Raw genomic sequence first — 14,299 nt, forward strand, 5'->3', positions numbered from 1 at the left:
ACTCTATCCTTCCCCCTCATTCATTCATTAAAATTGTCTGAGCAGAAGAACTATGTCGACAATCAACCCCTCCCAAATATTAGTAGATCATTTATCCAAGATTCTGATTATTGTTCTATCACCTTTCAAAATATTCAAAATTGGCCCTTTGTTATCTATATATCTAAAAACGGTTTGAAGTTGCCTGTATTCTAACAAAAATAAACGATTTGAATCAATTTGAGAGTAAAAAGGCGAGTTTTTAGGTGGTAAATAAGATATCCCTGGGGTGAAGTGACATTAACCGACTCTGATTGATGACAGCGTCGTTCAAGAGTGACCAGAGATCGGCATTTGTTTTCTTTTCGGGCACTCTATATGTAGAAACCCTCTTCTTTCACCCTTCTAAGTGAAAATCCTTAACACAAAAAATGCATTCCACTTACATTATTTTTATTCGAAATTTATTCAATCTTTAGTGCAAAACCTTTAAAAAATAGAAAGAATATGGTTGAGCATGTTAACTGAGGTTAATACTTAGAATCTGATAGCGTTTTGTTGCAAAAACTCGGGAACTGAATTAAAATAAAAGTTATTTCAATGAATTTTGTTATCGGTATTACGTCGGACATAACATTTATGATAAATAGTATTTTCTGTGTTCGTATGTCCAATCTTTTCATCAGTTCTCCGACCCAAGAGTTCCAGAATTTGTATAAATGTTTTTCGTTGGTATCAATATATTTAGCTGATTGTTCAATGACTTTTGTGTGATGATAGGAACAAACTGATTCGATAGTATTAAAAACAGTCTGTTATTCATTATACTTATTTAGTTTTGTTCTATAACGAAAATTCTTCTACCCATTTGTCCGAAATTTTTATCCAAAAATTAAGATTCATTGCCTCATTAACCATATTCCCCTGATCTCACACCCTTCGATTATTCTCTGTTCCAGCGGAATTTTTTTGGATGTTTTAAGAAGAAATTAGAAATTCGATAGATTAAGTGGTCTGGTCAAAAAATAAAATGTTTTGTTACAGTACAATCACTTTTTAGTATAATATTGTATTGACAGTGAAGTTATTTTTTTTTTTTTTTGGTTGATCACTATGATTTAATTTTAAATGTCATGAACATGATTTTCTATAATCATTCTTATTTTACCTTAAACGCGTTGAAAATCAATCAAGTTCCTAAAATGTTCAATGTAGTCTCCCAACACAACAAAGCAAAATCTTGTATTTTTTTTATATTAGAGAAAATTACTACTACTCGTAATCTGTAGGAGAGATTCTCCAGCACTATTTTTTTATTCAAATCTTAGAACCAGAATATTTTACTCTACTTTCAACCACTGCCCTCCAAAAACCTAAATGTTTTGCGTTCTCTTATATCTCGAGCACCTGAATTTCTTCAATGTTCTCGTAGTTGTGAATATGTTCTTCATGCTTCTATGCTACAAGTGTTTGCTACAAAAAATAATATCATCCATCAGAAGCGTGGATTGCTCTTTATACTTTTCATTTTTTCCTGCTCAACCCCCAATATATTAATAAAATGAAATAGAACATACCAAGGTATCGATGAAAATCTTTTCTGTTGGTAATTTGTTGCATTCTACTTTTCGGGAAATGACCACACTTTCTCTGCTCTCATAAAAAACTGTTTCCATTTCCAAAAATTTGAAGTAATAATTAAACTTAACTAAAATATTAGTGCTAATTGATTAATAAACTCCATATCCTTGTACTTCGCCATTAACGAATCAAAGTATGAGAGATCGCTTATATAATTAAACGAATGTTTGGTAATATTTAAATGTAATACAAGGAAATTTTTCTGTCTGCTATTTCTCAGATAAATTAACCGAAATACCTTCTGTTTCCAAAATAAAAAAATTACTTAATGGGAAACGATTTAAAATAAATCAAAAGGTAATCCAAGCCGCAAGTTCTTATATTGGTGAAAATTATTGTATATTTAGCTTGAAAATACTGGAAAGTCGCTGGACTAAGTGTCTAAAGTCAACAGGAGATTTTGTTGGAGATCATTTTTTGGTTGATCACAACAATTTTATTCTGTGCATTGGATATTAATCTTTATTTTTAGTTCGATTTTCTAATTTTAAGCATTTCAAGTCATGCCCCACTTGCAGCTATCAAAGGCCGATCTCCTTTTGAAAGCCAATTAGGTACCTTTGATATGAATATTTCTACGCTATTGACCTTACTGTAAGGCTTACTCACGTGGTCTGCAGTTTTTTCTTCGCTTCTTTTTAGCTTAGGTGACTTCTTATATGACCGTGTCCAGTTAAAAGACAAGTCACAAGTTAAATTGAGTAAGTGATTGGATTGGAATATGCCTTAGCTTGTAATAGCTACACCTTCAGCTACATAAAGAATAAGTTCTGAACCCATTGGTGATCCTGCTGATCCTAGTCTGGTGATCAAACCTAGTCGTTGCACTTGTTCGCAAACGGGCATTGTAACGAACTGGACATTGCAGCCAACACTCAGCTGTTTTTGTAGGGCTTTCTTGTATTACAATGCAACTTTACAGCACACCATATCAGCCAATGTGGTTTTGATAACTGTGTAAATTGTTGAAATTACTGCGTTTGTTTGGCGAAGACTAGCTTTAGTGTATTCACACAACGATTCGAATTTGGAAGAAAGAAATTTCTCTTTGATTCACAACTGCAAAATATTATTTGATATTCTGTTTTTGAAAATTAGAAAAAATAACAATTTGAGAAGAAATGGAATATACAGTTTATTAAGTTATGATAGAAATAGTTATTACCTATGTCATCATAAAATTCAAACTGTACTAAATCTTTACCTATATTTAAGAAATAAAATTTTCAGAAGTTCACGAATTCTATTAACACGTTACATATAAGGTATTTTTCTTGAATTAAAGTTTGTTGATTAGATGAAATGAAGATAGTTTGGAATTAGTTTTTTTTTTCATAAAATATATCATTTTCTTCGAAATTTATTGAGATATAACCTTTGGAACTTGTATCAAATGTAAATGAGTCAAAAATTTTATTTTTCAATAGTTAAGACAAGTCTAGAAACCTGATACAAAAAACCTAAGATTTTTAATAAAATACAGACACAGAAGATTCTATAATTAATTTAACTAGAAGTCAACATTCAAAAATGGATATTATGGAATCTCTAAAATATGTAATAACCACCCTGTTATAGCAAAGCTCTTAACATCGAAATATAATAAAAATTTTTTTGATGTCGCAAGTCCAGTCATATAAATCTTCACTCAAGAGACGGTCCCTTCGTAATGGAAAGTGAAGCCCCCCAAAAAGATGGCTTCTCCTAAATATCGGGAGTCGGTTGCAAATTGAGTTACATTCATACAATGGAACTGTTTACATCAAGGGTTTTTAGTAGAAGACTAAACGCACTCGAGGGCAAACCCAGTAATTGATTTTACCGCCCACAACTCCGAATCCCTATATTTACTGCTTAATTTGAAACGTAATTTTGTTATTGGGTTTCCGGAGTCGGAGCTATATTGACAGTATGACAAGTTAAATGCGAAACCGCAAGATTTTTTCTGCATTAAAGAAACTCCATCAGAAACGATTCAAACAGACAACAATAAAATGAAATAATTCATCATTGAGTGTTTGATATAAAGTGTTAATTATGATAGCTGCTTCATTTAAGGGAATAATAATGCTTTTACTTTAAAAAACATCTTCTGAAATTTCATAGCGAAATTCGAATTAATACGAAAGTTATAATAGTCCGAGCGCACACGAGCTTTCGACAGCTACTCTTTAAGGCCACTTAACATGGTGCAAGAAAGGTCAAAATATTGCATAGATGAATATTGCACGTCGCTTAACATTATTCAAGTCTCTTGACATTGCATCATGGATTTAACAGTGAATTTAAGAAATATTTATTTAATAATAATAATAAAATTTGATTCAATATTATGTGACCGGTTTAAAAATGATGGGAATAACTAAATTTCTCGCTAGAATTGCAGCTTGCACGCTATAAAAATGGCACCAATTCGATGATGTTGCAAGTGCGACATTTTATATGAAGAAATCAGCTGAACTTCATCTGCGCATGCTTTCTATCAAGAAATATTGCGCCTTGCATTGTATTGCATGTTGTATTGCATCATGTCAAGTGGCCTTTAAATTTTAAAAACTTTTAGCTCAAAATGGCATTTTTTAATCTGAGCTGACTTATTCTTTGATTTGTTATATTTTACCGTAATTTACCCGAAAATTAGAATTATTAATTACCCGGACATAACTAGAATAACAAAACAAGCTGGGAGAAAAGGAATCTTTCTTCTTATTGAATGTATATCAATACAATTCCTCTAGTATTAGCGACTGAATTTGGACTTACCTTGGAAGTGTTCTTAATATTTCGATGCCTTTATTTTCGTGGTTTATCGATAGCTGGTAACATTCATTTGTTTTATGGAAAAATGTTATATTGTATGCCTTTTCGAAATCCACTTTCTTGTTCATTGAATGTACAATTTCAAAACAGTTCCATTTCATATACAATTTCAAAACAGTTCCATTTCAAATTCCATTTAAAATCTTTCTTTTTCAATATTTGCGCTTTAGTTGCATTAGTTCTTAACGTTGATCTTCCTTTATTCGCGTTGTTCAGTTAGTTATTTTGATTTCACAGTAAAATTTTGTTGTTGCATTCTATACAATTATTCGTATCTTAATTTTTTTCTCATAGAGCTCATATTTTCAAAAAATTGCTTCTTTAGTTAATATGTTCCATCTTTTCCAAGAATACCATAAGCTCATGAATATCACGGTTTTTCATCATAACTGGTCCGAAAAAAGCCACTAGCCTGATTACTGGAGATAATTCGAAAACAACTAACGGAAAAGGCAATAGTAAAACCAAACTTATCAATGCATCATTCAGATTGAAATATGTTCCTAAGATGAGGAAAGCTGCAAAGGTCATTATGATCCACAAACCAGAAAAGCCTTCTAATGAAGTTTCGTCCTACAGGCCAATTTCATTACTACTTGTCATTTCGAAGCTCTATGAAAAAATACTTCTTTAGAGACCGAAGCCAATAATAGAACACTGATTCCCGTCCTTCAATTTAGTTTAAGGGAAAACTACTCGACCATTAATTTGGTCCATAGAATCACGGACAGTATTGAGAAATCCTTGGAAGAAAAAAAGGTCTGCTCCACTGTCTTTTTTGATGTGGCACAGTCTTTTGATAATGTATGGAAATGGCTCTGACAAGACAATTTTCCCTAATCCTAAAGTTACACTTGTCTGATGGATATTTCAGAGTACAGCAAGACGAATAGTTCTGTTCCAAAAGAAATCAAGGTAGGAATACCCTAGGGTAGCGTATATGGACCAGTGTTCTATCTGGTGTACACAGTGATATGACCAAGATTGTTTGATGCTATATTGAAAGGATGGAGTATTTGGAATGTTTTCGTCCAGATTGTGCAAATCTTTATTTTTCATGAACATTCCATGCTTCATTTCTGAGCAGATAATTAAGTGGAAAGAGATTTATTGAATAGCCCTCGAGATTCCCAGATCTCAATCTTAGATACTTTTTTCAAGATCAAACCGGCAAATCTTGATAAGCTAGAAGCATGAATGAGAAATGAGTGTTAATTAATTTTGGAGTAAGTCATTAGATTTTATCAAAATGATATTTTTTGAAAAGAACATATTTTTAGAAATTCAATACCAAAACTGTTATTCAATTCAAAATTCTATTTGTATTATTTTCCTTACAAATATCTAATATGTGAAAGAATTTCCGTCAATAAATTTGACGAATTGAATTTCAAATAAACGGGAACCGGCAGTAGATATAGGTAATAAATGTCAGCCAAACGAAGGAAAGACTTAAAGAAAATCAAGACATAAGCATCGGAATACGGAAAGCTCGTAAACACGTGACTTTAGTCCGATACGAGAGCTCCACAACATCAGTCGGGAGTTGATTTGACTCCATAAAGTTGCATCTCGATATTGGATGCCAGTGCTCGAAAATTGCGGAGTAATTGCTTGGGAGAATTTCAGTTTCTAATTAAGTTTTGTGCTGTGTTTCATGGATCATACTGGGTGAGTGGGAAATTAATTTCCAATAACAAAAGAAATCAATAAGTTTAATTGCAATGTATAACTTTTATAACAAAATGATTATGAGTGAATATTAACGCAGTGTTATTCATTTTGGTGATTTTAATGTGAGCATTAATCAAAATTTTCATAATTTCCATTTCATAATAAGTATTTCCGCGAAATATCGGGAATAAAATATGATTGATAGGTACATTGTCAAGAAATATTGAAGTCTCGAAAAACTAACTGTTTTTGTGTCTTCCTACACACTTTTAGCTGTAAATAAACTGATTCGAAGTATCGTCGAAAAAACGTTCATCATGTATTGTGATTTTTAGTTCAATCGACATACATTCACATCAATAACTTGATTATATATTAATGGCATCTTGTTTTAAAACAAATTTTTGCTGGTTAGGTTTATAACATTTATATTATTCAATACCAAAATCGAAGCGAAATAGTTTATCGATCAAAACAAACATGCGAGAATTTTGATAGCTAACAAATCTTTGCTAGTTAATATATGTATTAGATGTAATTTCTTAGTATACAAATATTCCATTCACAATTGCAACAGATGTTCTTAAAAATAAACAGACATACCTCAAGACAGATTTGTTGAAGCTGAAGAACTAACATTCATATCAATGCGCTCCAACTTTTGAAATTATTATTGTGCTTTGGGGGCATCCATATTAAGTTTTATAGCACAACTAGTACTAGATCTGTCATATGTAGATGACTGCTCAGCTGCTGTTGCAAAAATGGGATTATAAAAATATGCCAAATATTTAATTCTAATTTTGAAACATTTCAGCTTAGCATTGAGATTGCATTTGGTCTTTAATTCAATATTTTAACTTCAATTCCTCTCATTATTAGTAGAAAATGTAGGCACCGTCGATCTTCAGTTCTGTTTTACCTTCAGTCTTGGTTATCGAAACGCGCATCGGACATCGGATATATTATGTGAAATAATTGAAATCTAATGTGCTTTCAGGAAAAAAAATATGAGTATCGATTTGTTTGGAAAAAAAATATTTTGGGTTCATATGAAAATAATACTTTTCACTATCAAATAGAAATGATATTTTTTATAAAGCAGATTCGTTTGATGAATAGAATAATATAGCTACAAAAGAAGTGTGAAACTTCACAGTACGTTTAATTGAGAATAAAATAATTAGAAACATGTACGAAAATAATAGAACAACTAAATTCAATATAACACATTAGAAAAATACCTGATCTTATAGAAAATTAAACAAAAAAAGCGGATTCAACTATTCCATACAATTTTGAAGATTCTGGAACCGTATTTAAAATGAGATTTTCATCAACTTTTTCTTCCAATATTTTTTAATTTGGAATTATTGCTATGACACATTATCTACATTTCTTGGATTTTCTACAAGGAAATTATGAAATCTTCCTTTCCAGAGTTAATTATAGAGTAGACTTAATAATCCTGTTCTCAATTTGTTTCGAAGTTGAATTATAAATGAGACATTTCTAAATTGATGGGATCGGGGCAAGTGGGACACGAAATTTGTCTAGCTTTACTGAAATTTTAGAAATAAAATAAAAATTCAATTCTAGTCACCAGTTCTTCAAGAAAGGGGCGAGCAGAGAAAGTTTTGTTACAGGAAAGACCCATCTTAAGCGAGCAATCACCTCATGAATTTTGTCGGATGAATTTAGAAACACCCTGTATATTATCGATTCGATTGTTTCATTCAATACAAATAGTAGATCATATTTATAAAAATATAATTCCCAAATACAAATAGATAGGGAGACACAGGCATTTCATTGACGGTTTACTGATGAAATAATTAGCAAAACGCAAATATTGAGAGTCTCCACTAAAATATATTTTGTATTTTTTTCCATTTTCTCCAAATGATCTCATCAATTTCTGTAAATTATAGACTACCTCTTAAATATGATCTATCGAACAAAAAAAAGTTCCTCTCTATAATACGATTATGATCATTAAAATGTTACCGTATTACGTTGTATAAGTTTCCGACCTAACAAAGAAGCAATACATTTTTATTTATAATTATTTTTATTTTTCAACTTAGTCGCCTTTGAATATACTCACATCAGTAAACATTTTTAACCTCTAAAATAATAGATGCTGGCTTTCTTCTCAAAACATGCGTTTGTGTATACGATGACGTCTCATTAAAATGTCTCTGCTACAACTGGAATTTCAAGGGGAGGAAAAGGAAAAAGTCTGTGAGAGCAACATTTGATTAATACGGTAGGTGTCAACCAATTTGACGTTGTTATCGACAAGCACCTTCTTTTACTTTTGCAGCGAATGAAACGCTTATTGCCTTTTTCGGAGCAGTTTCACCCTTTGCTGTTTCATGAGTGTAGTGGTTTATCCAAGTTTCATATTATGAATGGCGCAAAGAATCCGACCATGTTACTCAAAACGCATCAATAAGGCCTGGAAATTCTTCATTCCAATACACTTTTGATAGGCTCTAGACTCAGAAAAATGGGTATCAGAGCCGACGATGTCTATGCAGGATGCAGTAAAGAGGAAGAAACAATAGAACACCTAATGTGTCACTGCACAGCATTGGCGCCAAAACGACTACAATGCATGGGGAGTGAAACATTGGAATGTCTGAAAGAAGCAGCGGAGCTGGGTGTTAAGGACCTGAATCACTTCATTGCAAACTGGAAAAGCTTGGGAAGGGGGAAGGACCTGGCAACGGAAGAGATCGGAAGGGGAGTGAAATAGTGCTGACTGAAAAGTCAGCAAGTGCATCACAATGGGCCTAAGGCCTCCGAGTGAATCTCGGCTGAAAAGTGGAGATCACCCTGTTAACCTAAACTAACCTAATCTACACTTTTGATCTAAAGTAAGCACCTGACTGGAGAATAACCTACACATGCATGATATGCATGTATAGCAAATACGTTGTTTTGATATACGGATCTATCTCTCTAATTCTAATCTGATGGCCATCCAATCCTGAACGCTCGTTGTCAGATACGGCCTCGTCTCAATTCAGCTACCCAAAATTGTATGATCATTAATGATGGAGCAGGGTTTCCGTACACAGTAGCTAACTCCTATCTCAATTGTGTAAGCGTATTGCCTTTCAAAACAAATATTTGATGAAAGCTCGATACTCTATACTCTTCATGCTGAGAAAAACACTTCACAACGACGCAAGTATACGATTGTCGAACTGAAATTTTAGTAAAAATCTCACGCGCAGATATCTTTTTCAGCTTGTATTGATATATGTTGATATCTTCAGGGTGAGGTTAGAAAATTTCCAAACAATCATCGTATTGGATTATATGAAACAGTATCAATTATTTATGGAATAACGTGGATCAACCTAAGCGGTCTCCGAACAGACGGGTCTATATTCATCAATTCACAGCCTACTACGATAACAATTCTCCGAAAAACCAACGTTCATAAAAATGGTAAGAAATGAGTGGAGTTAGTACTGTTAGTACTAGTTACACAATGCAATATTGTTTCAGACTGTAACTATAGACACAGAACTGGGATATAAAAAGATCAAACATAACATTTCAAATCCAATGACAGTAAAACATTTTTCTTGTTTCAGTATACTAAGACATAAATTTTGCTATTCGATAGTGACGTTTTTGTCAATGTAAGTTTGAAGAAGTTACGATGCACTGAAAATATCAAAATCTATTATATCTCCCTTTTGGTTTGGTCTTTGAAACTAGTAGCTCTTCTATTGTTAATCCTGTATCAAATTTTAAGACATCCCCAAATCCATTTAATCCTGAGATTGTATAGTGCCATACATTAACCAATTATGTGGATGCATGTTCCTTCTTCAGAATCGGCAGTCATCTTTTTCTACCGGTATGAGCTATGCGGGATACTGATTTAAGCAACAATACTCTGGTAGAACCTCTGTAAGACCTCTTAATGTAGACTAATGCAATCTTCTTATCTTTACTTGGTAAAATATTCCAGTATTCTCAGTAGTATAATATTTCCTTCGTTTTTTGCCTATCTCACCTAAAATTGTATTGATTCCACAAATGAATTCTGGTTATCAGAAGAGTGTAAGATTGTTTTTCCCCGTCTACTCCAATAAGCTAAGATACCCCTACAGGGTTACTTTGGCAGCTCTTACTAAATATTTTTAAATTGTTTTTGAGCTAATTACAGATAAGCTCAGCGAGTGAATGATAACCTGGCTGTGTGGTAACGATGTATAGTACCCTTATAAACGAACGAATTTTATTACAGGCTTATTTTAGTTAATTTTTCTGTATTGAATATAATATCTTCAACTATATGATATTCATTAGTCAAAAGTTGACTCTAACTCTCAGAAGACGATAACTTGATTCTCGAAACGCGCGTCAGACAGTGTAATTGTGAGTGTTGGTGTAGTGGTGGTGTAAACAGTATATTCAGTATCTAGCTCTACAACTACTTGAACGCTCATTTGATCCAGTATAAAGTCGGTGGATAAAATCCGTATTTTCACTTTACTTTCGTCCTAGATATGAATCCGGCAACAACACATACCCTACTAGGAAGTTGTATACAATTGTTCATAAATATTTGGTTTCTTCTATTCAATGGAGAGAGATCCCCAATTTCGATACTTCCTAATCCATGAAAGCTATTTTCTAAAATAATTTTATCGATTCTCACATTAAATGTTTGTATCCATTATACGTTCACACACACATCGCATGTCCATAGATGGCATACTAGTAATTTTATACAAAACCAAAGATTAGATTAAACGATGTTAAAATCGCTGTTTTTATGATAAATGTCCCCTAAAAGACTTGTATAATGCATTTTAACGCAGACTTCCATAACATGTAATCACTATCTCAGCATTGTGTAGGGAACCATGTTAATGTATTTTAGTCATCAGTAAAAAGGGGAGAAACAAAGATGGAACATGAACAGGACAGGAGTTAAGTAATGACGTTTTTTACGAAAAAAGTGTTCAAAATAAGTTGTTATATTAATAACAATAGAAATACTAAATTTATATTCTAGAATAGCATAGATTTTGCAACAAAATGAGACGTGAGTGGATGTGATAAGACCGACAAATAAAATGAGACAGTTTGCACGTTTTGGCTACCAATAGACAAACGAAGAGGTAGTTGTAGTTCAAAAATTTCGTAGAAAATACTCGCTCGTCAACTGGAGTGAAGCTAATTCAAATATGCTCAGCTGTTCTACTGATCATGTAAGCTAGTCTTTGAAAAACCAAAATACCGAATCTCACTTGAGATCTGTATTTTCATGCCTAAAAACACGCCCTATGAACACATTGAGGATATTTTTTGAATGTATTGTTGAGTATCAGATCATGAAAAATTTCGAAAATGCCCCTACAGGTGCTTACGAGGATTGCTACTATTGAGACAAATAAAAACAAATATTTATAATTGGATATGGCTTTATTGTTTCTCAAAATATTCTCCATTAAGATCAATACACTTTTGCATGCGTTTGAACCAATTGTACAAGCATGTACCTTCAAAACAAGTGATTCAAACGCATAACTGCTTAGTGTTAAGTGGAAAAAAACGTAGATCTCGCAATTTTTTCTGGATCTGCGAGAATAAGAAAAAATCATTAGGTGCCAAATAAGGACTGTACGGCATATGACCCATCAATTCTATGTTTTTACTGTTCAAAATGCTATGCTTAGACTCAAATTCATGATGTATCACTCCAAAATAATCTTTTATACCAAGAGTTACTATCATCCACGCATTTTTTCTAAAACTTTTCAAGTTTAATTTGTTCCTATTCGTAACTCTGAGCAACCTCTTTCATTATATACTCTGTTGAAGAAATAACTCAATAAGTCTTGATAGAGAACTTTCTGCGTATTTTATTCTTTAGAATCAATATTGTTAGTACCTTCAGCAAATCAATCCATCGGTTCATAAATTTGAATGTGGTGATATCCAAATGGTGAGGTTGCATTATAGACATTTGAATTAAAAAGATATCAGAGACCATATATAAGTTATGGGGGATAAAAGAAAAATGCCACGCCACGCCACGCCACGATAAAAAGTACGGGTCAATTACGTCAAATTCCAAAAAGATCAAAATAATAGATAAACATGACATGAAAACTTGGTGTGTGAGATTAAGATATACATTAATGATAAGTGTATGTAAATAAATCTTTCGGGTTAAAAATAGTGTGACTAAATTCAACTAGAAATAATCATAAACTAGTTTATTATTGCATTATAAAATTATGTAAAGATAACACATTTCTAATAGCACGCGGATTCATCGAAATCTATTGATATTTTTATTTTTTTTTAAATCATTTAGTACTACCCTGGTAATTTTTGACAAAAGACGACCCCGATCGAAATGGTCACCCATTAATAACCGTGTCCTGACAATTTGACGAATGTATATCGTAACACCCCCACGACCATCCCCCTTTTTCGCCAACGAAGGGTGACTTTAAATCCAACTTCTAATTATATTGGATCAAAAATAAACAAATTGCAATTTTGTCTCAATTGCTTTTCACTCGGTCTAACTAGTTTGTGGATTTATGTTTTCATCATTTTTTGTTTGTACGTATAATGAAAATTAAGAGAAGTCGAATTGTCGAATTAAGTAGAATCTGATAGAGGTTGAATTGAACACACAAAATTGAATGACAAGGTCATATTGTTAGGTCACAGATGAATATATAAGAAATACAGTTCATACAATAGGAAAACATAAAACGGGTATCAGATCACCCAACGTTGCCAGAATTATAAAATAGTCGGACATTTGATGGCGATTTCGATAATTGAGATTTGAATGTTTAAAAATAATAATAAAAAAACTTCGTCTAGTAATTGTCGTTTCAGGAACGATAGATTTTATGTCTCTTCAGAAAAAAATCTAGAGATGCTAGACAAAGCGATCGTGGTGGGCATTCTATCACTCCTTTTTGACAAATCTTTCAACCAAGGACCTACAAGTAATATTGAGAAGCTTCATCGTGTGAGATGAGGATAAATTCTCCTTGTAAAATCATGATACGACGCATATTAATTTCCGAACTAGAAGATATTCGTATACTAAGTAGTAAACTTCGCCAATTTGTAATCCTCATTATACAAAGATCTAATAGTAGTATTTCCAAGAATACCATTTGAAACGTTCACTTTCTCATGATTCTCCTAGTATCTAGTAGAGACAATGTTGCTTGATAAATAACATGCCAATCAAGGAAAAATTTACCCTTATTAGTAAAGCAAATACTTTGCAAAATATTCTGGTTCTCAATTATAACAATTTTTCTCATAAATTCCATCCACAATTTTTATTTTATTTATTATATAATCAAATTTATTTAACTGTTTAGTAACTGTTTTGTAACATTGTTTAGTAACAATATGAAAAACGCACAACTGTTAATTAATTTTAGCGACAAGAAATGGTGTCGGAATAATGATAAAAATTCAAGAGGATGCCTCCGCTAGAGGGTGATGTAATTTAGTTGAAACGCAACCTACCAACTGTTCCCCTCAAAAATTAAATGTCACGTAGCTTCGCATTTTTGAATTATCTATAGGGGCTTAATTGAACGTTCTCAGATTGTAACAATAATTATTAAAAAATTTTTGCACAATACTTTTTTGGATAAGATAGAAAAATAAAAACAAATATTCATAATTGGATATGGCTTTATTTTCCAAAATATTCTCAATTGAGATTAATAAACTTATCTAGAGTTAATAGTATCAACATTCTTGTTACAATATTTCATTACCTACTACTAATATAATTAGTACTAAAAAAACTTTCGTATTTATCAATTCATATTTTGTTTTATTTTCGAATCGAATATTTTGTATTTTTCTGAAATAACATACCATTCTAATCTTTCAACATTAGGCCGAACTGACTTAACTCGCTTGTACCAAAGTGTCTTATGGAATTAATACCATCTAAAGTTAAAAATGACCGTCGCGCTAAAATGATCATTCCCAATTCACATAGTAACTAAATCAAATTCACAAGTATAATAAAAATCCATATATTGATACATTCGAAAAAGTTATTTGAAATTTTGAAAGCTATAACAATCGTATTGATGGAAAACATAGAAATTTCTTTTATAATAGAAATGATAGAAAAGTGGAATGTTGCAAA

The 14,299-nt window shown here is 32.1% G+C and overlaps 1 protein-coding gene across 4 annotated transcripts in view; it reads left to right on the top strand.

Moving 5' to 3' along the window:
- The window catches only part of LOC130891129 (vesicular glutamate transporter 1), a 107,633-nt gene that overhangs the window by 60,042 nt on the left and 33,292 nt on the right, over positions 1 to 14,299 (top strand). The window contains exon 1 of one of the 4 annotated variants that reach the window (XM_057795701.1): positions 6,024 to 6,111. The exons of the other annotated variants lie outside the window; for them this stretch is intronic. Coding sequence (XP_057651684.1) covers positions 6,098 to 6,111 — 14 coding nt within the window. The 5' untranslated portion in view covers positions 6,024 to 6,097. Of the gene's footprint in view, positions 1 to 6,023; positions 6,112 to 14,299 lie in introns of those variants that run through there. 4 annotated transcript variants of the gene reach the window in all.

This window comes from Diorhabda carinulata, chromosome 3 (genome assembly GCF_026250575.1).
Source record: "Diorhabda carinulata isolate Delta chromosome 3, icDioCari1.1, whole genome shotgun sequence".
NCBI classification, from domain to species: domain Eukaryota; kingdom Metazoa; phylum Arthropoda; class Insecta; order Coleoptera; family Chrysomelidae; genus Diorhabda; species Diorhabda carinulata.